Source organism: Engystomops pustulosus, chromosome 3 (assembly GCF_040894005.1).
Source record: "Engystomops pustulosus chromosome 3, aEngPut4.maternal, whole genome shotgun sequence".
Lineage (NCBI taxonomy): Eukaryota > Metazoa > Chordata > Amphibia > Anura > Leptodactylidae > Engystomops > Engystomops pustulosus.
The window spans coordinates 29,565,544-29,590,278 of record NC_092413.1 but is presented as its reverse complement, the minus strand read 5'-3'; the positions used below and the strand labels follow the sequence as shown (position 1 = coordinate 29,590,278).

General features: G+C 44.1%; 1 protein-coding gene across 1 annotated transcript; it reads left to right on the top strand.

Moving 5' to 3' along the window:
* The first annotated feature begins 2,494 nt into the window (after nt 1–2,494).
* RAB1A (RAB1A, member RAS oncogene family) lies at nt 2,495–24,444 on the top strand. The gene is made up of 6 exons (XM_072140403.1): nt 2,495–2,932; nt 15,450–15,522; nt 19,236–19,331; nt 20,663–20,758; nt 21,269–21,400; nt 22,591–24,444. Exons 1-6 carry the CDS (start codon nt 2,910–2,912, stop codon nt 22,789–22,791), a joined length of 621 nt encoding a protein of 206 aa, XP_071996504.1. The 5' UTR covers nt 2,495–2,909; the 3' UTR covers nt 22,792–24,444.
* The last annotated feature ends 291 nt before the right edge of the window (nt 24,445–24,735 follow it).

Sequence of the window (24,735 nt, the reverse complement as noted above, 5' to 3'; positions counted from 1 at the left end):
ATGTAGCCTGCCACAGATGACATGTGCAGTGCTTGTAGCCTGGCATAGATGACATGTACACTACATGTAGCCTGGCACTGCATGTAGCCTGGTACAGATGGCATGTGCACTGCATGTAGCCTGGCACAGATGACATGTGTACTGAATGTAGCCTGGCACAGATGGCATGTGCACTGCATGTAGCTTGGTACAGATGACATGTGCAGTGCATGTAGCCTGGCACAGATGACATGTGCAGTGCATGTAGCCTGGCACAGATGACATGTGCAGTGCACGTAGCCTGGCACAGATGACATGTGCAGTGCACATAGCCTGGCACAGATGACATGTGCACTGCATGTAGCCTGGCACAGATGACATGTGCACTGCATGTAGCCTGGCACAGATGACATGTGCAGTGCTTGTAGCCTGGCACAGATGACATGTGCAGTGCATGTAGCCTGGCACAGATGACATGTGCAGTGCATGTAGCCTGGCACAGATGACATGTGCAGTGCACGTAGCCTGGCACAGATGACATGTGCACTGCATGTAGCCTGGCACAGATGACATGTGCACTGCATGTAGCCTGGCACAGATGACATGTGCACTGCATGTAGCCTGGCACAGATGACATGTGCACTGCATGTAGCCTGGCACAGATGACATGTGCACTGCATGTAGCCTGGCACAGATGACATGTGCACTGCATGTAGCCTGGCACAGATGACATGTGCACTGCATGTAGCCTGGCACAGATGACATGTGCACTGCATGTAGCCTGGCACAGAGGACATGTGCAGTGCATGTAGCCTGGCATAGATGACATGTGCACTGCATGTAGCCTGGCACAGATGACATGTGCACTGCATGTAGCCTGGCACAGATGACATGTGCACTGCATGTAGCCTGGCACAGATGACATGTGCACTGCATGTAGTCTGGCACAGATGACATGTGCACTGCATGTAGCCTGGCACAGATGACATGTGCACTGCCTGTAGCCTGGCACAGATGACATGTGCACTGCATGTAGCCTGGCACAGATGACATGTGCACTGCATGTAGCCTGGCACAGATGACATGTGCACTGCATGTAGCCTGGCACAGATGACATGTGCACTGCATGTAGCCTGGCACAGATGACATGTGCACTGCATGTAGCCTGGCACAGATGACATGTGCAGTGCATGTAGCCTGGCACAGAAGACATGTGCAGTGCATGTAGCCTGGCACAGATGACATGTGCACTGCATGTAGCCTGGCACAGATGACATGTGCACTGCATGTAGCCTGGCACAGATGACATGTGCAGTGCATGTAGCCTGGCACAGAAGACATGTGCAGTGCATGTAGCCTGGCACAGATGACATGTGCACTGCATGTAGCCTGGCACAGATGACATGTGCACTGCATGTAGCCTGGCACAGATGACATGTGCACTGCATGTAGCCTGGCACAGAGGACATGTGCAGTGCATGTAGCCTGGCACAGAGGACATGTGCAGTGCATGTAGCCTGGCACAGATGATGTACAGTGCATGTAGCACAGATGACATGTAGCCTGGCACAGATGACATGTGCACTGCATGTAGCCTGGCACAGATGACATGTGCACTGCATGTAGCCTGGCACAGATGACATGTGCAGTGCATGTAGCCTGGCATAGATAAAATGTGCACTGCATGTAGCCTGGCATAGATGACATGTGCAGTTCATGTAGCCTGGCATAGATGACATGTGCACTTTATGTAGCCTGGCACAGATGACATGTGCAGTGCATGTAGCCTGGCACAGAGGACATGTGCAGTGCATGTAGCCTGGCACAGAGGACATGTGCAGTGCATGTAGCCTGGCACAGAGGACATGTGCAGTGCATGTAGCCTGGCACAGAGGACATGTGCAGTGCATGTAGCCTGGCACAGAGGACATGTGCAGTGCATGTAGCCTGGCACAGAGGACATGTGCAGTGCATGTAGCCTGGCATAGATGACATGTGCAGTGCATGTAGCCTGGCACAGATGACATGTGCAGTGCATGTAGCCTGGCATAGATGACATGTGCAGTGCATGTAGCCTGGCACAGAGGACATGTGCAGTGCATGTAGCCTGGCATAGATGACATGTGCAGTGCATGTAGCCTGGCACAGAGGACATGTGCAGTGCATGTAGCCTGGCACAGATGATGTACAGTGCATGTAGCACAGATGACATGTAGCCTGGCACAGATGACATGGAGCCCCCCATACCCTGCACACAGCTGGTTGTGCCCCTCCTCCTCTTCCCGTGACTGGTCCGGCTTATCCCTGGACCTGCCCGGCAGCTGCCACGTTTCAGTGGTGACGTCAGCCCAATCATGCAGATCCGCTAGGGGGAGCCGGAGCTTCCTCCAGGAACCAGGACAAGGAGCGGGGAGGGGCCCGGCGGACAGCAGAGGGAGGAGGTCGGGGGGCGAGCCCGAGCTGTGCGCACGCGCGGCCTGCCGCGCGGGCTCCTGGGAGATGCAGTTCAATCCCCGCCCATCGCCCCGGCTAATGACTAGAGTGTGCGTGCGCCGCGGGACTGCATTTCCCGGCAGGCAGCGCGGGGCCGGCCTTTCAGTCAGCAGTGCGAAGCCTTCCTGAGTTGGAGGATTCACTATTTCCTGGTTTCGGCTGGCAGCCATTTTGGGGTTACAGAGAGAGCTCGGGCTTGCGGTGTCTCTGCTGTGGTTTTTTTTTTCTTCTGGGGGGTTCATCCCGGGACGCTGGGGGGATTCTTGTCCGCGTGAAGAGGTTTTTTTTTACCCTCTAGTCTTTTTGTAGACGTTTCGGTTTCTTTGCGGTTTTTTTTCCTCCTGTGGCGCCTTCCGCTCTAGGACCCGGTTGTGCTTTGGCAGGCGGCGGGTCTCCGGTGCGAGTGTTTGTGCAGAAGCGGCGGGGAGCTCAGTGACATGTCCAGCATGAATCCCGAGTAGTAAGTATGTGCAGGGCTGGCATCAGGTGGGCATCACCCCCCGGTGCCCTCACTGCTGTCTGCTCTGTCATGGCTGCGGCCTAACACCCTGCACCCCTCACCTCCCCCTGAGATCTATGACCCCAGGGGGTCGGGGGAGGCCCTCACCCTCCTCACATACTGCACAGCTCCCACACCTCAGTACCCGACATATACACCTCATAGTAATATACAGCACAAGCCTGTTATACTCCATGTGATGTGTATACACTGGCGCCACACCTGTCTGCAGGCCGTGACTAGAACAGCAGCTAGACTACACTGAAATGGGAAGCCATAGCTGATACGTCCTGTAAGCCGGGGGTGCTGTGTTTAGAAAAAGTAGATTTTTTTCCTTGTGTATTATTTGTCTTTTTAACTTGATATGTCTTACACCCCCCCCCCCCCCTCCCTTACAGAATTGTATGTGGGGCCCTGGGTGGAGGGGATAGGAATTTGTGAATTTATCACATTTTTATATATGTAGGAGTTACATTATGATTGCATGAGGAGGGGGCAGGGAATGGTCAAGATCATTGAAAGCAGGAGACGGCCTCTCCCCTGCCTAAGGTGGCTGATAACAGGGAACAAAGGAGTGTATTCAGCTCCATCACCCGGTGAACCTTTATCCCATAGACATACTCCATATTTGATGGATGGGCACATGATTGTCTATGGGATACAGGGTCAATGGTGGTTGGACTCTGGGCACAGTTGTTGGCATCTCCTCAAGCCAATTGTAGGCCTGTATCTTCATTTAAATGGGGGGACAGAACACCTCCATTTCTATGATACTGGGGGATTTGGTGATCAAATACTTATCCTCCTAAATCATTGCTATTCTAGGGAATCCTCTGTGCTCCATGATTGACTTTTTTTCTATCTTTTCTTTTACCTCATATACAGGAAAAGTCAAACACCCCCAATTTATTATGGGCATCTGGGTTTCTCTCATCTGCTTTTTGGCTGGTTAGACTGTCACATGTTCTCCCTCTAGTCGGTGTATGGGACAGAGGGATAGAAGGGTGCTGCGCTCAGATCTTTAGACGACCCCTTTAAGACAGGATCTGGGTGCGTTGCATCCTGAAATTGATTCCCATTGCCCAACATTTGTCAAAATCTTTATTTCTATAGCGCCTTTCCCGCACGTTTATTCATTTATTTATAATTACAAAGCAATAACATGAAACTATGGGAATAAGAGCTCACAAGAGCTTGCAATCTATTATAATATAGTGTTTATGTAGTCCGTCATCTGGTCATTTCTCTGACCTCTGCCCGGTCAGCTCGGGGAGAATATGGGGGGGGGGGGGTGTTGGGTTTAAAGAAACTTTTGACGTAAAGTTGATGTAAAATGCTTGTAGTTAATAGCGTTCATGTTGATACATCCTCCCCGGCCGCCTCCACTGCCCTGATTCTGGTTTCCAGGTTAAATATGGTAATAACCATCTGGAGAGGACCTGGTAGATTGTTACCATGTAACGGCAGTGCCACTGTGACCTGAGCGCGTCACCGTGGACTCTGCCCTTAATGGTTCCGGTTAACAGAAAGTAAGAATAATAGGGAAACAGAAAGCTGGGCCTAGAGGTGTACAGGATGTGGCCTGTCCCTGGGAGAAGGATGGGGCACCCGCTATTGGGAGATCTCCGGCAGAGTAACCTCTGTGGCTGCCGCCGGCCTCGGCTTTAGCAGCGAGTCATATGTGTGTCACATGGTTCTTGCAAAACACTTATTACATGTTCTGCAGATTTAGCAATCCTCTGCCAAGAGCCGCCGTTAACACTTCCTGTCCAGATCAAGTGATTGTTCAGGATGACTACGGCTTACGTCCTTGCTTTAATTTTATGCTTTTTTTTTTTTTTTTTTCTTTTCTCCCCCTCTCCCTTAATGACCCTCCGGCACTTTGTACCACTCAGCAGATTCCCTTTCTATAGAGCAAGGGTTAGTTCAGTTACTAATACATCCAACCATTCATGTAACTACTATAGGCCTCTGGCTGTGGGTATACACTGCAGTGTGATTTATGTGAAGAATTATTTAGCATATTATAAAATCATTACTAGTGATCACGTGCAATCACCTCAAATATTACTAGGATGTGAGGGTATTTCAGGAAATATTGCTGATTGTAAGCTCCTATGGGCAGTACTGCCTTTTGTTCTACTTCATTCCTGCTACATTTGTAGCAGCTTTTGTTATATTGATATGTTTACATGTTATGTTGTGTTACCCGGCTTTGTGCTGCTTTACAGAGCAATTGGATCAATAGATAGCGGTAATTATCTATGTAACCAATCTACAGGCAGTCACCGACTTAGACGACCCCTAGTTACAGACGACCTCTCTGGCCACTGTGACCTCTGGTGAAGTCTTTATTCCCAGACTGCAATGATCAGCTGTAAGGTGTATGTCATGACGTTTTATTGATGATCCTTGTTCCCATGACAGCACAAAATTTTGAAAATCCAATTGTTACAGGGACTAAAACATATTTTTTTCTCTGGAATTATAATTTTATAATATAGCAGTTCTGACTTGCATACAAATTCAACTTATGTACAAACCTAAAGAACCTATCTGTATGTACCCTGGGGACGGTCTGTATATCTAATCTATCCAACCGTATCGCTCTATGACCAATATTTTAGCTATGTGTTTTAATTTTTGCATTCCTATGAAGTACAATTAAGCTTGTGGGCTTCCTGTTTTCTGGACAGTGATACACTTTGTTCCTACATGTTATCTATGTCCCATAGAGGTCAGTATTTTCTTGCTGATAATCTATAATCTAGACAGGACAGAGGTAGCAAATGTACATAGCCATATTATTCTATTGTACGATCAGGAACACTTGCATCGATTGTGTTTACAAAAATCCACAACAAATACTCGATTTTGTAGATCTGCAGGTCAATCTCAGGTCTTGTCTTTTAGGGGGGTTTTGGCAGGGCCATGGACACTTGGTAGTATAGCATAGAGGCCCGGCCTGGAGAACAAATTTTGTAATTGTTGGGTTCTTAAGAAAATGTAGAAAGTTGCATTAATTATATACATTATTTCTCTTATTTGATATTGATTATACTGCACTAATTTATGTAAGAAACGTTCCCACTCCAGGGTCCCAGCCTTTTTTAGAAGATTGTGTTAGTAACTGGCCAGGTCCGAAAGTCCAAATTTCCTGAGAAGATCTCATTGGCCCTTGCATCCAGCAAAGTACTACAACTTCTGCCTTTTGATTATTCCCCCTCTGATCAGTCCAGGGAGCAAACTCCAGCATCCCTGAGCATGCAACTGTGCCAAGATCCCAATGCTCAAGGCCCAACACGTATAGGGCTTGCCCTGTAGAGTGCAATTCCCTGTCCGGAAATTCTAACGGATAGGACTGACGTGAATCTTGGACCCCTCTACTGTAACACGAGGGGGTTTGGTAGCATCATGTGAGCATCCTGTAAGACAGACCTTGTGTGTTTATGTACAATATCCCCTTCTTTTTTCAGTTTAGTGTATGTATTGCATAATGTAGCTTTTATACATAATATTAGGAGAGGAAACGTTACTGTGGATTCCTTGTTTGTGTTGTCAGAAAACTCAGAATTCATAAACCTTAGTAGACAGATGCAGATGGCAGAACAATTATACCAGTGCGCTGGTAGCTTTAGAGGATTGGACTGCTTGGCTATGTGGCATTGTCACAGTGTTTGCTTACAACACGTTATTAGTTTGAGGGGGGCTACATTGTCCCCTTCTTCTGCTGTAGTATGACAGCGTCTTCCTTCAGTGCTCTCTACTTTGGCTTGTGTTCGTCGGATGACCTTTCTCCAAAATGTCATCTCCGGGATACTCTGCTGTGGTCGCCATTCTGCAAACATAACTATTGGCATGTTTTTATTTGCCTGTAGATTAAATATCCAGGGTTTCGCTCGGGGGAGTTTTGCTCAGCGGCAGGAGGCTTTACGTTGTTCCAGGATACTGCGGCGGAGCACAAGAGGAGAATCCTTCATCAGGATCTGAGCCTCCGCTGCAGTCGGCCGTCACGCTTTGCTTCAGAGTAGGGTTGGGTCACCTCTTGCTGACGTTTTGGACCTGTCATTGTTCCACGTCCTATAGTCTGCCCTTTATTTTGTTCCTGTAGGCGTTTTTTTTTTTTTACTGTGAAAATTCTTGCGTTATCGGGCATGTACACAAGGTAAACATCAATGACTCTCGCCTGTTGCTGTAGAGGCAAATGACACATCCAGGCCCGGCCTCATGTAAAATCGGATACATTATATTGTGGATTCAGCAACTGTGTCATATAGACTTTTATTACTCCTCTCCACAGTTTTAAAGTTTTCATCCGCTCTTGGTACTTGACTGTCCTGACTCCTATGCTGAATGGTCTTAAGGGACATTTTTAAGAAATTTTGCTATGGTTTAGTGCTCTCTTGCAGCCGAGCAGATAAAGTGCATTGGGTTAGCATACAAACAAGCTCATTGTTGGAGGCAGAAGGTGCCGGGTGGTAAGTGATCCTGCCTTTGAATAATTTCTAATAGAAATGTACAGGGGCAGCCTGGCCTGTTGCCTAGCACTGCTCCTCTCCGCCGCTAATACTCGCTCCTTGTCTTCCAGCCTTAGTACTTAGTATTTAGGGGCAAGATTCCCAGGTTCATTGGACCTGAAATGTTATTGACAAGGAAAGGCGGTGACAGCTTTTACATGATTTTCCAGGAGTTATACAATGGTGTGAATCAGCAGCTGCTGTCCTCTCTATGACCTGCAGCCTTATGTTAGGGGCACACACATCTGTATATCACATCGGGGCATATTTGGGACTACTGATGTAATATAATTGCATACATGTATTATTTTAGGATGTATTGACTTGTGTCTAGCTTGGTTCCCCTTATGCTGTCTGTGCTGAACTTGCTTGTACCCTAAATTGTGAGGAAGGAGTAAGCCGCCTGCAGTCACATCTATCGCTTTATCAGCGGGAGAGTAAAATGACTGAATTCTGCTGCTTCAACCTCAACATTTGTCAGGAAGCTCCCATACGTTTAATATTGTCTGGGTCTAATGTTTGGTTTACACTCTTCTAGATACCATTTTGGCACAGTATTTTCTCCGGCAAGGGCATGAGGACATGAGTTGAGCTAGATTGATCTAAATAGATGTTGTGTCTATAACAAACTCAAGAATGGATGTATCCACTATATGAATTGGACAAATGACTAAAGGAGGGGGGTCATACACCCCTGTCAGTTCATGGCACGGTCTATACAGCTGCATTAAGAAGTATAGGTCTTATTAAGGAATAGCTAAGTGACTGCTTACACAGGCTTTGTACATATTCCGTGTGATCTGTGATGCTGACCTGGATGTGGGAAGGATCAGATAATAATGAGGGTATAGGGGGTTTTTATATTCAGCCCCACGCTTGCTATTTATCGACGTCCCATGGTTGTGGTATAAGCTGAATCCAGGCCGGGCTTATTCTGCTAATGGATTTCCAGGGGAACGGAGGAGAATTTCCCAGCTGCTGCCCTCTTCTATTATTGGATCAAGATGATTGATTCTTATAATAGTTATCTTCAGGAACTGCAATTCCTCTTATATAAATTGTGTATGTTAATATGCTGAATAAGGAGGACACTAGTCGAAGAGTCATCCTTTCCTTTACGTTGACCCTTTACATCCTGGATGTGTTAAGGACCCCATGTGCACTTTCGGGGGATTTATATATTCATTCTGCTCATATACAACGTCCAGTAAAAGCAAATTGAGCTTTTAGGACATTGCAAATGGGGCACATGGAAATAGGGGCCCGCTCTTGTGTTGTGGCAGTACAGTAGTATGGCAGGAGGCAGCCACACAGTATATGCATACTACTCACTGTGACTTCCTGAAAGGCAGAAGTGAAGCACGTGGTTTATACAACCATCCTGTGTCCACAACCAGAGGCTTAGTATGGTCGTAGCCTAAAGCAGTGTCGCTTGTGGTAAGACTCCAACACGTCAGGCATTTTTATAAAGGCTTGTATTGGATACTTTCAGTGCAAACAACTTTATTTCACGACAAGTGTGCAAATATCAAAGGCCTGGTGATCAAACCCCTCCCCAGGCCGGTTGTTCAAGCAGAACAGGTTGGAGTTTAATGTAGGAGGTTTCTCCGCGGCCGACTTTTCCAGTCTCTCCTGATGTATGTTTGTTCTTGTCTAATAGTAGGATCAGGGGAACTGATAACCTGCTGCTTCTAACCTGCAGCCATGTTAATGTATTTAGTACCTGTTATTAGGAAAGGCAGGCAGTGCTTGGTGATAGTTGAACAAATGTATAGACATTGAATGAAATGGTGCTCGTGCGAACACTACCCTATCATGCATAGCATATTCACTGGTTGTCTGGATTGGGATTGCATTTACAAATACAGGTAGTCCCCCGGGTTACATACAAGATAGGGTCTGTAGGTTTGTTCTTAAGTTGCATTTGTTTGTAAGTCGGAACTGTATATTTTATCATTGTAATCCCAGCCAGAACTTTTTTGGTCTCTGTGAAAACTGTTATGGCTGTGTATTGTAGCCTAAGGCTAAAGTACATTAAATTACCTACATCCAGAGGGCCGTTTGTAACTAGGGGTCTTATGTAAGTTGAGTGTTCTTAAGGACTGCCTGTATATAGATAGATTTAGACCCATATCAATCTATCCTCCTAGTCTCACTGTTTCCAAGTATTGAGCCATTTATGGTTATTAATGGTGGTTTTGGCATGTATTCAATGTTTCCACTTATAGGGGAATTTCAAGTTTTTTCCTTTTCCCTATAATTGATCAATCACTTATTGGTGAGGTTCTGATACAACTTTGAGTAACTTTTTTAAGCTCTTTGATCCCCTTTTCCCATTGGTGGAGTGGTGTGTTTTATACCCTGCAGTACCAGGCATAGCCACTATTCAGTGTACAGCACAGACCGTGGTGACCATTGAAGAGACTAAGACCAGTTTCACACCTGCGTTCGGACTTCTGATATCTTCGGTCATTAAACAGAAGACGTTAAAATGTCTGTCATTTTCAATGGAGATTTTATTACCTCCATCAATGTCCATTTCTGCCTTTTGAGCTGAAAACTTGACCGGAGCTGCTGCGCTACTTTTTTTTTCTGCCTCGAGTAGCGGAAACTGTTAAAATTTAATCAAAATCAAGATCCTGTACACTTGTTATAATCATTTAAGTGTCATAGGATAATGGCGGAGGTCCTAATGCAGGTGTAAACTGGGCTTAAAGGACACCTGTCATCAGGTCTCTGTCACTTGTCCTGTCACCTCTACCTGTTGGAGCAGCTCACAAGGATCCCATCCCAGCCTTTATCTAGTTATTTCATACATTATTCATTGTAAAATCATCTATTTTTTATCATGTAAATGAGGCTGGTCACATGGTCAGAGGCAGTGATGTCACTCCTGTTACCCCTCCCCTCTCCTCCCCCTGCTCATGTCTGTGTGTAATGTATAGTAAAGTATTGCTGGTATCTGTGCTGCATCTGCTGACATGCTGCATCCTCCTAATATACAGGTGAGAGACACAGACATCAGCTACACATGAATCTGACATGTTCTGCTGTAACATGGCTGCCTGGAGCTGCTGTATCTCTCCTATACATACACACACATGCACACACAGGCTGCAGGGGGCGTGGCCGCCAGCACCAGGAAGCACATCATTATACAGCCTCACATCATTATACAGGCTGTCAGTCAAGCACTGGGGGTGTGGCTGTGCCTCCCACTCATGAATAGAGTGGACAGCTTGAATATGCTAATGCTTCATTGGACATTTCACAGGTCATTTGCATACAGCTTTAGGACCTCATTGCTTAGGGTTACAGACATGTAGAGGGACAATGAAGGGATAGAGGCAATGCTCTCTAATGGCAGTGTATGAAAATCTATTTAGTTTAGGGGGGTTATTTTGCATGACGGGTTCTCTTTAAGAAGTCATCCTTGGTCACAGTAAGCCGTAGTTTTATAGACCCTCCGTAGTGGCCTACCCGCATCCCCTTGTGTTTCTAGGCAGCAGCCCCCATTTGGTTGTGTTTTGCCTCTCCGGCCGTGTTTGCTGGATGATTAATTGATAAGTCTGGAGGACTCCCTAATAAATAATTCTGGAGGAAGCAAAGTTCATGACAGATGGGAAGATTGTGTTGCATTATGCAGCGTACGATCGCTGATCTGTTGTTGGTTGTGCGTCCAGCTGGGTGTGGAAATCAGCGGAAATTTCCTCGCAGCGAGGTAAACGGCTACACTAAAACAGTTCAGCGAGGGGGAGCGTGAATTATTTAGGACCAAGAAGGTAGCGGAAGAAAAGGCAGAAGCTCCCTTCTCCCCCCCTTCCTTTGTGTCGCTGGCAGGTCTTCAATATCTCGTTGCCTTGTAGAAGGTTTGGCTATTGTCCATCTGTCCTGATGTTGTCGGCATCGAGCTGTTTTCCATCTGAAGACCTTTTCCTGTAACGTTGTAACCTGGTATTGGTCTTATAAGTGCAGGTGACGTCACTCATCTCATAGGCTGAGGTGTAAGCCATGTCTTTCGATACTCTTTCACATTGATGGAGATTTACACCTGAATTTGTCACTTTGTCACTGCGCTAAATGTGGAGTATTTTGAGACTGTACAGTCTGAATCTGACTATAAAATCACATAGTAAGGTCCCTGTTCCTCCTCGTGACCTGCTGTTGGTATAGCCAGGCCTCGGTAATACTATGGAGGTTGGGAAGATGTAGTCACAGGATACCATAGAACTAGAGTAAGGGTTGGCTGTCAGATTTAGTGGTGTTTGCAGGTTGTGCTGACAGATATGTCTATGCTGATTTTTATCACTGTGTCTTGAGACGTAGAGGTAGAATTTGTCATGTTTTACACTACAAATGGTTGTCCCTGTGTTAGAATTAGCAGTTCATATATATTCATTTTATTTTTTTTTTATTTATAGACCTCCATTGATTGATTGTTAGATAAACCTGATGCGTCTCTGGCAGATTATAATACAGGACATTAGTCCCATAGGGTGTACGGACTCCTAGTATCATAGATGGGTCTGTGGTCCAACCTTATGGTCATACAATCTGTATATTACAGGCTGGACATGGCCAAACGAAATATGCCTTAGTCCCCAAATAACTGATTTGATGTACCCTTGCCCTTTTTATTTAAGCTGGCTGTGTGCTATTCCTCCCAAACCTCTTACACAGGAACATTGGGCCTATTATGCTTAAGTTCTTAATTGGAAAGAACAGTCCCTGTCAGACTTTACTAGTGAAAGTTTCCTAACTCAGTCTTTTTACCCTCAACATCCTTTGTTGCCTCTGTCCATCTGACTCAGATGGAGAATTGATATCTGAATTCTTTAGGGTTTGTGTGAATTTTTGTTTTTATCGTAAATCTACCAACAAAATTGAGCATGATCTGAGCACCGTGACTGTGGTAATCTTATTTATCCATGGCCTCCTTTCTTCTAAAATCAACTTTTAAAATTATGCTAATGAGCCGGAAGGTTTGGAGGGTGTTATTTGAGGCCTCCGTCTTCACAGGCTGTTATGCTCTTTCTCTCCCCCTGCCCCCTCAGTACTTTCCTCCTCTTTCTGACTGTTGTAATCTCACACAGTGAGGGAAGTGTAACAGTCCGTGAAGCTACAGCACAGAGGGACTCTGGTAATGAGGGGGGGGGGGAGCCTAATGGCCTGTGAATACAGAACCCTTCTGGATCATTAGCATAATTTTAATAGTTGATTTTAGAAGAAAGGAAGAAACCGATAACAAATATAAGAACATTACCTCTGTCTTTGTTCTTGGATCTATGATTTTATGTATCACTATTTTCATTTTTGATTTTAATGTTAGATTTGCTCTTAGTTTAAAAGATTAAAGGGGTGGTCCGACATATAACTTGCCTCTTTCTCTCTCATCTCAGACAAACCCTTTAATTCTTCTAAAAGGTTCCACTCAAGACTTATACAAACCCAAATCCCTTGCCCTATGGCAGGTCCAATTGCCCATGACACACATGGCTGGTAGTTTGGATCAGTAGTCCAAGGTTTCAGATTGGGCGCAGTAAAAGGCCAAAAATCTAGTGTAAAAGTTTCCCTAAGTGAAGGCTCTCACCGAGGGGGGCCCCCTAACCATTGTGCCCTGTGTTTGCATCTATGAGGCCAGATGTTTAGTAGCTGTGTGATTTCACTGTTCACCTTCTATGTCTATACTGTGTATTACATGTAAATGTTTAGCTATGTGAGCGATGCCGCCTGTGTGCAGCTCCCCGCACCCGACTGCTGAGGAATGTCAGGAATATACTGATGCAATGTCATATTTCACACTGAACTTTTGTTGTACCTGTTTTTCTCCAGTGCTGTACAACTTTACTCTTCCCTACCCATAAAACAGATGTTTCTGATCACTCGTCCCCTCCTGTTACAGTACATAGAAATCTGGTGGTGTTGGAATCGCTTATTATGTCTGTTCTGATTGCAATAAAAACATCATCTTTATTGTATTCATTCTAATGAAACAGAACCAAATCCGCAATGCCAGGGTATGTTGTTTGTAAAATCCCCTTCAAGCATTGCAGAAAATATCCACAGATTAGAAAGTTTGGCAGATCTTGTAGAGGATTTCGCCCCTGTCCTTACAAAGAGCCTTTACTTCCTGGGTGAGGTTGTAGGAGGTCAGGTGTATTAAAGGGACACTATTGCTAGATTTCAGATTTTACCCCATCAAGCATTACTCTGCTAATGTCCTCTATTCAATTCCCTCTTTTATGTCAAAGTTTATCAATATCTGCAGGTGAGCAGAGAAGTGCCTGAGATGAGTCAATTTAGAGTCTACAGGTGGAGTGTCACTATAGACGGCTCTCTTAGATCCTCTAGTACCTAGAAACCTGTTTCTTTATCATATTAAAGATAAGGATCTCCTCTTTCAGATCACATCCGGCTTGTGGTTCTGGGATGTACAGAACTGGATACAGTATACAATTAAAGACCTAGTTGGAAATGTAAATTTCAGATAAAGATCTGGTTCCCACCTGTGTCTCTGCCTGTATCTACGGTTCTGTAATGACAGGTCCAGGATCCTGGTACAGTTGGAAAGATGAGATTCTTCTCTTTAAGACCCCATATGATATGTGTTTTGTAGGTACTATAAAACCCACAGATCTGTGCTTCTTATATTAATTCTTCCTGCAGCCTCTAAACTTCACTCGTCTCAAGTAAAATACGGCTCTGCTCATTTTCACTTTACTTTGGAGGATATTTTTTTTGTATAGGTTAACAGGTAAGATGACAAATTAGAGGGAATTCTAGAAAGGACATTTTCATCCCCTACCTGAGGAGGCTGATAGTTTAATGGGGTGAAATCTGCTACCGGGTTCTGTTTAAGGTCTCGTACAAATTGCGTTGGATAGTACCATGATTTAAAAATGGATCCTGAGGTTCGTTGATCAGTATCTGGTTAGTAGTGCTCCCCCCACACCTTACAGTAGGTAGTGGGGTCGTAGTGTCAGAATACATGTATATAGGACTACTAGGTGTCTTGTGCTGATACATAATGGCCGCTTCTCCTCGGGAACATCTGTGACTGTCATAGGAAGAAGCACTTGTGTTGTGGAGAGGCTTTGTGTGTGCTCCCTCCCGGAGACTGCGGCCTCCTGTGTCCTATCCCATTATTCCAGGGAGCTCCCAGCTGTCAGGACATGGACATTGTTACATTGTTGTGGGTTTGGGGGTTCCAATACCTTGTATACATTGCTTGTTTCATTTGAAGCTTTGATAGTTTGTATATCTTAAAAAAATCTTTTTTGTTTTTTAATCTGCGTTTTTTCAGCAGTTTTTTTTCTTTCCCATCGCGTATATGTAGGGATAGTAGCTTCACTGTTTCTGGAATGATTGAAGTGTAGTTTGAGGTAGTGTCTCTATATTCTACCCCTTCCTGTTTGGCTTTGGCAGAGTAGGGGGATGGGGTCTCGGTTTCCCATTGCCATAGCAACGTCGAGTGCAAAATCTAAACAATCTGCGAGGATAATAAGCCGGTGTGCCCTTTCCCTTAGTGCCCAGATGTAATTGTACGGCGTGAGGGACGGGCACTCTACTCCTGTGCCCCCGGCACAAATCAAGTCATTGCCGTCAGGAAAATGAATGTTATGTAAAGGCAGTCATCGTGTTTATGCTGCGAGGGGAAATATGGCTGATAACACAGAACAGTAGCTGCACAGTAAATATAGATGAAGTCCAATCAGGATTGTAGTGGTATAAATAAAGAACATTGTGTGTTTGCTCTGGTCCGTGACTACAGTATACTGTGCAGTGTAACTTCTTCTTTTGAAAAGGCCCTATTCCTAAAAGACCATTCCCTATTGCATATAACAAGGCCATCAGGGGGGCTGGGGGGTGGGGGCCGACACTTGGACAGATCATGTGATTGTGACGTAGAGAATGTGACAGACTTTTATAATGTGTGTTTTTTGTTTTTCCTTGTTTTGCAGTGACTATTTATTCAAATTGCTTCTCATTGGAGACTCTGGTGTGGGGAAATCTTGCCTGCTGCTTAGGTTTGCAGTAAGTACAATTCTTTCTTTATATTCAGGCACTTCTTGTTTATGAATGGGAGCTCAGTTCATGGGGAAAATTCCTTTAAATTTGAAATGCATTTTACGTTTGCATTGGTACGATAAAGACCGTGATCCCTCAAGGGGCTCTCCGCGAAATCTGGATAATCGGTGAACTCGGCAGGCTCGGAGATGTCACTGGGACTAAGAGGCCACAAATTGGCTGCATCGGTCACGTGACCGCTGGCAGTGGTGTTGGTGAGCTGGTGGCGGAACTAAAATTGGATTTCAGAGCCATAAGTAAACAAAACTCTTTCAAATGGTTTTCTGGAGAATGTTAATGACCTTTCAGGGCGTTTTTTAGCTTTTATATACTGTCATCAACATGAAATTGTTGAGAGGCTGAGGGACTCCAATGTCAGAATCCAAACTGAGAAAAGAGCCAATAGAACAGCTCCATCTGCTACTGCAGCTCTACTTATTCTTTTAAAAATGTCATCGGTATTGAGAAACTAGAAAACCCCCTGAAGGCCCCTTTTCCATTGGGTGATCTTTGGGATTCTCCAGATAACAGCCCTTATTTGAAAGGAAATCTGTTAATAGATTATAGATCCAGGCACAGTGACTGAAGTAACCATATATTTATCCATAGCTTCCTTCTTTCTAAAATCAACTTTTAAAATTATGCTAATTAGTCAGCAAGACTCTGGAGGGCATTACCAGAGCCCCTCTGTGCAGTAGCCACTCCCTCTTCCTGCTTTATTCTAAAGGTAACATAACACCAATGCTTCTCAGTTTAACCAAATATAGGAAGATTAGGTCTTTTTGAGGCAAGTTTTTTTTTTTTTTTTCACTGAACCCATTTTGGCTTATGGACACATACAGGCTGGTTTTCTTTTTTACTGATGTCTTCCTGATCCATTCTTTTTAATAGGTTTTTTCACTGAGTCAGTTTAGAACAGGTTCTTTTTGAGTTCAATGACAACAACTAATCAGTGGGGGAAAAAAAAATCTGAAGTGTCAAAAAGCCCATTGAAAATGGTTCAGTAAGACATCCGTAAAAGAGAAAAACAATCTGTATGTGCCCATAAGCCACAATGGGTTCAGTGAAAAAAAAAGTGCCCATGTGAAGCCACCCGAAGTGTCCCTTCCTTTTAAAAATGGGAACTGCCTCTTTTTTGCTGTAAGTCCTGCACAAGTGGATCCTTTTTCCATTTTGACAGTCCATATGTAATCCAATGCTGAGCAGTGCGTCATCCATATGTTGCCCGGCCACTGAAGGCCGACATGATTGTGGATAATTTGTTATGCAACACAAATACAGATGGCACAAAGTGATACAAGTGTGGAAAAGACAGCAATACTATTAATAGAGTGAAAGGTTCCCATTGTTCATCTTTTCCTTCCCATTCATAGACATAGCTGTACATGGAGCCGCATGTAAAATTCATTTCATTTAGTACTATGTACAGCTCCCTGTATGGAAGAGGAGGCCCCTTTCGTCTCTCACCAGGAGACCCATTTTTAGCACCCCTAAGTCCCCACATAGCATAGTACATACATTGCCAGAGTTTTTGTATATAAAAAAAAAAAAAAAAAAAAGGGTTTTACAGAAAAAATATATATGTGATGTTACCTTACAATGCCTGTGCTCTGGGACGAGCTGTCATACATTCTTTTACTGCAGCATTTATACAGTCCCTTTCAGTTTAAGAATCAGCCTCTCATCTTTTTCTATGACTTCTTTAGATGCAATTATTGAAATTATAAAGAGGTCGCCGAACGTTAACAATTGCCAAAAGGCTTATGAAATAGTAACTTTGGCCTTTCTCTATAGTCGTGTTTGATTCAAGACTTTTTAAGCTAAGATCAAAGTAAGTAGCGGAAACCTGAGTAACCTAGGCTGACATACTGTGACCCTAAGATACGGAGGAAAGTCCATGGCAGTCCTTGGGTTCTCAAGTACTCATAAAGGTCCTGTGTTATTATACTTCTGGCTCCTTTGAATTATTTGAAGGGTTTGACCACAATTGATTACATATCCCTATTGTTGGTAAATGACCTAATACCCTGCACCCTATACTTAAACCTTACAAAAAACCATGAGGTAAAACAGCCAACCCCTTTAATAGCTGCTTTGCAGAATGTAATTACTACTGACCCAATATTAATGACCTATTCAAGGAATATATCCATCTAAATAAGCAGCTGGTGGAGAAAGAGGTGCTGATAGGGGAAGCTGGCTAGGAAACATGGGACCAGGACTTGTAGAGGTGACATTGAGCTGGGTTTTGACCTGTGACCCGGACTATAGTGATTACACCGGTTTTAGTGATTGGTGAAGACTTGATGGCGATTATCACATCACTAAGTTCCTGCAAAGTCTGAAACTAGTTCTGGGGTTGGGAGAGTTCCCCTTAATCCATAATCATTATCCATGTTTGTAGCTCATTCTTATAACATTCATCTCTACCTGTTTCCATACTCATTAGAGCGTCCTCGCTCCCTGTGTATTTCCATACTCCAGTTTTATCTGGGACACTGGGAAGGAAGCGCAGGTCTATTTATCCTATAAAACGAGGGGAATAAGGTTACAGCCGAGTAGACGGGAGCCAGGATCAGATTATATTCCAGGTAGATCAGGTACCAGAACACCGATACATAATTTATCAGGCCAAAAGAAAAAGAACCTTAAAATGCAGCAATTTTCAGTAGGGAATGTACATACATTTTTTTTGTTGATCAGAGTTGCTGTAAAGCTCGGTACACATTATAACACTGCTTTTATTATATTGAAGCTCAAGCTGCTTCCCCCTTTTACTACACAGATACAGCAATTCCCATTAAGTTTTATAGGGCATCTGTGAGATCTGGAAACCCGCAGGACTGTTTCTGTCACTGCCCATAGATTTCATTGGAGTCCTTCCTTCTGTGTTTACCAGGGGGATATGTTTAGGAGGGATGGCACATGGGCAAGCGAGTGAGGGGGTTTATGGGGCTTCCTGAAGCGGTCACATGGGTCCTAGTATGTGTGGCATCCGTTTCATAGGCCTGTGATGTCATTTCGATTGCATCTGAATGGGGCTGAGCTGTAATACCAAACACGGCCTCTGTACAATGTAGAGCACTGTGCATGGTGGACTGGGACACAGCTCTCATCCAATTTTGAAAAATAAAAATTGTGGGATGCTGGGTGTCTATCCGATTGTAATCGCCTATTCTAAGAAAAGGTAATTGATTAAAAAAAATACCCCTTTAAGGTCACGGAGTCCCTATAAAGATCAGGTTATTCAGCTGATTTTTTTTTTTTTCTCCATTGCAATAATCATTAACTACTACAAAAGAGCCGGTTTACAAAATGCGTATGTTTTGGTTTTGCGTGTCCATTGCGTTTTGAAGCAAGTGACAAACGCAACAAATACACAGCCTGAGGTCGGCCTCAGATTACAGCTGTGGTCTCTGGTTTCTCAACCTTGGATATGACCGCACCCCAAGGCTGAGTTGAGAACAGACATTGCACTGCAAATAATTTCTATCTGTAGTTGGTGCCTCCACCTGTGTTATACAGAGATGGATGCAGATAATCCTCCATGTTTTCCAGATTGCGTCGCTTTTGCATTCAGGAATGGGAGCAAATGCACAATTGACTCGATACTGACATCACATGACAAGTTAATGCGTTAATGATTGTTATGCTAATGATCTCTTTCTTGTTCCCCGCAGGATGACACATACACGGAAAGTTACATCAGTACAATCGGTGTGGATTTTAAAATCAGGACTATAGAATTAGATGGAAAAACGATTAAACTTCAAATAGTAAGTAATTGACGGAGCTAAGCCGCGGGAAACGCCGCTGATTACCGCATTGTTACCATCCCGGGCGGACAATATTGTATCAGTAATAAGCCGGAAATGTGAAGGCATCATAACTTAGAAAGTCTTAGATCAGACATAATGTACAGGAGAATGTAGGGATTTCTACATGTTCGTAGAAGCAATGAGTATATAATGCAACAGAATTATTTCAGATTTCTGCTATGCAAAATCCATTCCTGGCATCCATTGTCTGCAGAAATTTCCATCGTGTGAAGAGAAAATTTCAGACCATTGTAGCTGGAACTGCATGCTGGGGGATATTTTTAAGAGTGAGTTTCCAGGAATTTGGAAAACCCCCATGGGGACAGATGATAAGAGTTGCACATTTACCCAAATCAGAGGGTAGTCACTGGACTTGCACCATCCAATGAGTGGCCTCATTGGACAAGGTGACCAGACAAAGTGAAATCCCCTGGAAACAAACTCTCACCATAGTGTAAGGAAGCCCCTCAGTGGATGAAGGGGGTAGCGTGACCCCCTTGGAGCTACCTGCTGGGCGCAGACCCATAAACAGAAGTACCAGAGTATTTCGGAGGGGGGGATAAATATGCTTATCCGTGCAGAAAACTTGCTGAATTTGCGCCCCAAGTGTTGTGGCTAGAGCTGAGCTTGACTGATGGATGGGTTCGGCTGCCTTAGCTGGAAATATTGCCAGATTGGAGACTGAACTTGCAGCTAGCCATGGCTTGGTGGTGGTGTAACCATGGATAGTAGCTAGGGACGTCAATTTACCGGGTTATTTGGCCCATGTCAGGCAGCAGAACCCGAACCGGACTGTCGGGTCCAATCATCTCTAGCTGTAGCTTGTACACTGTCCTATAATGAACCTGAATTCCTCTGTTCAGACCCATTTAAAGATTTGAGTTAAGCAGAAGTCACCACCTCCCAGTTCCCCCAGACACATGTATCCCTGGCCGAGCTGCTACCCCCACCTGACAGCAGATCATCTCCAGTGCGAACAAATAATTGGGCGTTTTCTCACCCTGCCACGCGCAGTCTGTCCACTAGGTGGCGATGTTGCAACATTATATACTTGATGTATTTTACTGAAGTTTTGTTTTTGAGTTTTCATTCCTTTCAACTTTCATTCCTGAACTTTCCTTCAACTTTGAAGTTTTACTTTTACAATTACAGCTGCTATAGCGAGGGTTACACTGAAAGCCGCTTATACATCCTGTAGTGATGTAGATCTGTCCTAACAACTGCTTGATTGTTTCTATGTATTAAATGTCTTTCTTTGCCCCATCCCCCCTCTTCTCCCCCCCAAACAGTGGGATACAGCCGGCCAGGAAAGGTTCCGAACCATCACATCCAGTTACTACAGAGGAGCGCACGGTATCATTGTGGTGTACGATGTTACAGACCAGGTAAGGAGATTGTAGTACATCTTTCTAAACACTAAATAGTTAAATGGGGCAGCATGGTGGTTTAGTGGTTAGCATTACAGCCTTGTAGCGATGGGGACCTGGGTTCAAGTCCCAGGGTCAACATCTGCAAAGAGTTTATATGTTCTCTCCGTGTTTGCGTGGGTTTCCTCCCATACTCCAAAACATACTGGTAGGTTGATTAAATTGTGAGCCCCATTAGGGACAGGAACAGATTTGGCAAGTTCTGTGCAGCGCTGCATAATCTGTGTGCGCTATATAAAATTATTATTTATTATTATTATTTAGGGTGCTTCCACTTGTACTGAAATCTAACTTTTTCTACCGTGGTTAAGTTAGAAGCTGACGCCAGGCCTCCTATTGCTCTGTAATGCCACTAGAGGGCACTGTTGTGTATATCCAGTCTATCCATTACATAAAGCTACAATGGAGACCTGCAGCTTTGCCTGTGAGAATAGAAAATGCATCTAATAATTTTTTTCTTCCTCTTAGGAATCCTTCAACAATGTAAAGCAGTGGCTTCAGGAGATAGACCGTTATGCCAGTGAAAATGTTAACAAGTTGTTGGTAGGGAACAAATGTGACCTGACTACAAAGAAAGTAGTCGACTACACAACAGCAAAGGTGGGTAATGGATTCTATGGCGGCTCGTTGTAAACTTACTTGTTCCAGTTCAGCATGTGAATGATGAGGTTTCTTTCTATCATGTACGCTGTGGCTGGGGCTGCCTGCTTTTGGTCAAGGTTTTCTAACCTTACTGACAGTAAATTATGAAGACGGCCCCCAGGGAAAGCGATTGATGGGACTGTTAGCTATAAGCAGAATGGATTCCTGCGTGTGTTATATATTGATCTGTGTGCACCCGTACCCTATACTGTGCACTATAAGATTTGCTTTATGCACTTGGAGTCAATATATGGTTACATTTACTGTGGGGAAAATTCCCACACACCATAGCTTTGGTGTTTAACCGAGACTGACAGTAGGTTATATATGCTTAATACTGTGTCCTGACTTAAGTTTTAGAACAGTCTCCATTGTTTAGTGGTTAGTCTGTAGTTTTCAACATTAATTGTAATCCACAACTCGCAGTACTGTGTCATAGAAAGAGCTGTGATTTTACGACCCACTAATATCTGTAAGCCAAAAAAAGTAATGTAAAATACTGGCCACATGAAAGTGGCTGAAAGATTTTACACTACAGATGGGCTGTGGTTGGTTGTAGGAGCAGCATTTTTTTTTAATCCAGGCAGTCCCCACACACATAAAGTTGAAGGTCCCTGAACACGCTCTACAGTGAGATACTCTGCAGCCTTCGCTTCTGTTCTTAGTGATGGCTGTGGGGGGTCACTAGCATTGTGGTTTTTGGGGAACAGGCTTGAGAGCATTTTCAGGAGCATTGTCTGCTGTACTAAAATTCTAAAATTGCTACGATATCAGTGACATTAGCCCTGATCGTGCCACGTAAAATGTACTTGCTTTGGCTATGTTTCACTGGACTGGACTCCATGCATCATAGTGATGTGATACAAGGTGCAACTTCCCTACATATCGTATAACACTGATAGATGGAATCCCATCCCCAGCAGTGTGGGTGGATGTTTTCCCATTGACTGTCCATGGTTAGGTGCACACGACTAGGCAATAAGGGTGTGTGCTAGCCGTATGTTCTGCTACTAGCACACGTCCTCATTTGCTTGGATAGGCTCACACACGGATGCAGGCAAAGTCATATGGTTGTTAATTTCCATTATGAACTATAGATACTTTCAATATCTCATACATGTTGTTGTTTTCTTTTCTTCCCCTTATAGGAATTTGCAGACTCCCTGGGAATTCCATTCTTGGAAACGAGTGCAAAGAACGCGACAAACGTAGAGCAGGCCTTCATGACAATGGCTGCCGAGATCAAAAAGCGAATGGGCCCTGGAGCCACAGCCGGCGGTCCAGACAAGCCCAACGTCAAACTCAACTCCAGCACTCCAGTCAAGCAGTCCGGCGGAGGTTGCTGCTAAAAATGGCCTGCACCCCCTTATCTCTCTCGACCACCCTGTTCCCTCCTCACAGCAGTGAAATCTCAATCTGAACCTAAGTGACAAAATGAAAAAAAAATAAATAAATTGCCTGAATTGTACTGTATGTAGCCGCACTACAACAGAATCTTACCGTCTCCCCAAAGGTCAGCGATTGTAAACGCTCAATACTGACTTGTTTATTTTTTCTTTTTTATGCCCTCGACTCAAGACAGCGAACTTCATTTTCAGAACTTTTTAAAACCTCCCTGTCCCCCTCTCCCGTGTGTATGCGTAACCAATGTTGCTTTACTAATGGCAGGCTGTCCCCTTCACCCCACCCCTGTGATTAAGCGATCTATTCACCACCTCTCCCTCCGTTATATTATTATTTTTTGTTTGGTTTTTAGTTCAATTTTTCCCCTGCGTCCCCATCGGGCCTGTTTAGGAGTCGGGTTTAGTCTTCTGAAGATGAAGTTCAGCCAAATTTGTATCAAACAGCACAACAAAAGGTGTCTGTCGGTTTCCACCCATCAATAAAGTTTAGTGAGATGTTATATGTAAGCTAGTTTTTTTTTTTTTTTTTTTCGAAGTAGAGCTGTAAATGGAAAAGATTGCACACTATGATCAGCCCCCAGAACTCCCCTCTTCCCCACCCCAAGGAGCCTGCAGCACATCGCGCTGCCTGCCCCCCTTTCCAAGCGCGACCTAGTATCTTCATCTTATAATTTGTGGCTGCAGAACATTGTGATTTGTTGCACAAAACTAAAAAAAAAAAAAATGTAACGAGAACCGAAGGAAAAAAAAGTTTAATAAATATTGTACTTATTGGAAGTAATATCAAACTGTACGGTGATAAGTATTGTCTTAATTTTTGTCTTTAGTCATCGGGGGAATATGAAGGTATTTTTGTTTTGGCCAAAACTTTGCCCAGCATGTATTGGAAAGTTTAAATAAGGGGGGGGGGGGGGGGTAGGTAACTCGTATATGAGACTAACAAGTTGCTTAACTAACACAATGATTTTGCAACCACTATTATTGCTTCAAATGTTCTATATGGTAATATAAGAAAATAAAGTAGGTGAATTTAGTCCATTTTGTACCAGAGGGAGAAGTGTTAGTGAATGTGCAGTGTTTGCCCCTGTTTTTCTCTTCATTCAGGCATATACAGTCTCCTCCTCCCGGTTTTTTTAAAAATAAATTTTAGATTCTGCAGAGGCGTACAGCAGTGCAAGTGTGACGGTGATGTGGTTTTTTTTTTTCCTTTGCCATTCGGTCTATGCTGTTTTTTGTTTTTTTCATTGAAAGTGTACCCCTTTTATCTACTTCTATATAAATCTATATAACCGCACGACGACGGCCATTTATTTATAAGAATAATCACCTCCGCGCGGCGAGGACACTTTACTGTACGTCCAAGTCCTGTCCTAAGCTTCATCTGTAAAGGATACGTTGTAGACCATAGCGAGCTCGCAGGATATGTAGACGGGGGAGAAGGAGAACTCGTAACTTGACAGTGGTTTTAACTATTGGATAATCAGTCCTGTCTTCTGTATATAGGAGTCTGGTATCTAAATCTGCTAACTTATGCTACCTATACAGGTTGGAAATCCATGTGTTTTGTCTTACTGAAAAATAAAACATGTTAACACTGAACGTGTAGTCGGACGTGGTCATGGCGTACAGGGTCATGGATGTGCCGCCGAAAAACCTTCCATGGGGTGTAATTTGAACAGGTTTTCCTAGAAGGGGTAAGGGAGGATAAACAAAAGACTATGTAGTTTGTGGTAATACTACAAGGTGGCATGGATGAGTGGGGGGCTCATAGACCGCCAGAAGGGGAAGCGTGACATGTAGCGGAGGTGAAGCTATATTCACCCTTTATGTGACTGCCCTATACTTATAATCAGCAGTCCCATAGAGGTGAATGAAGCAGCACTTCTTTTT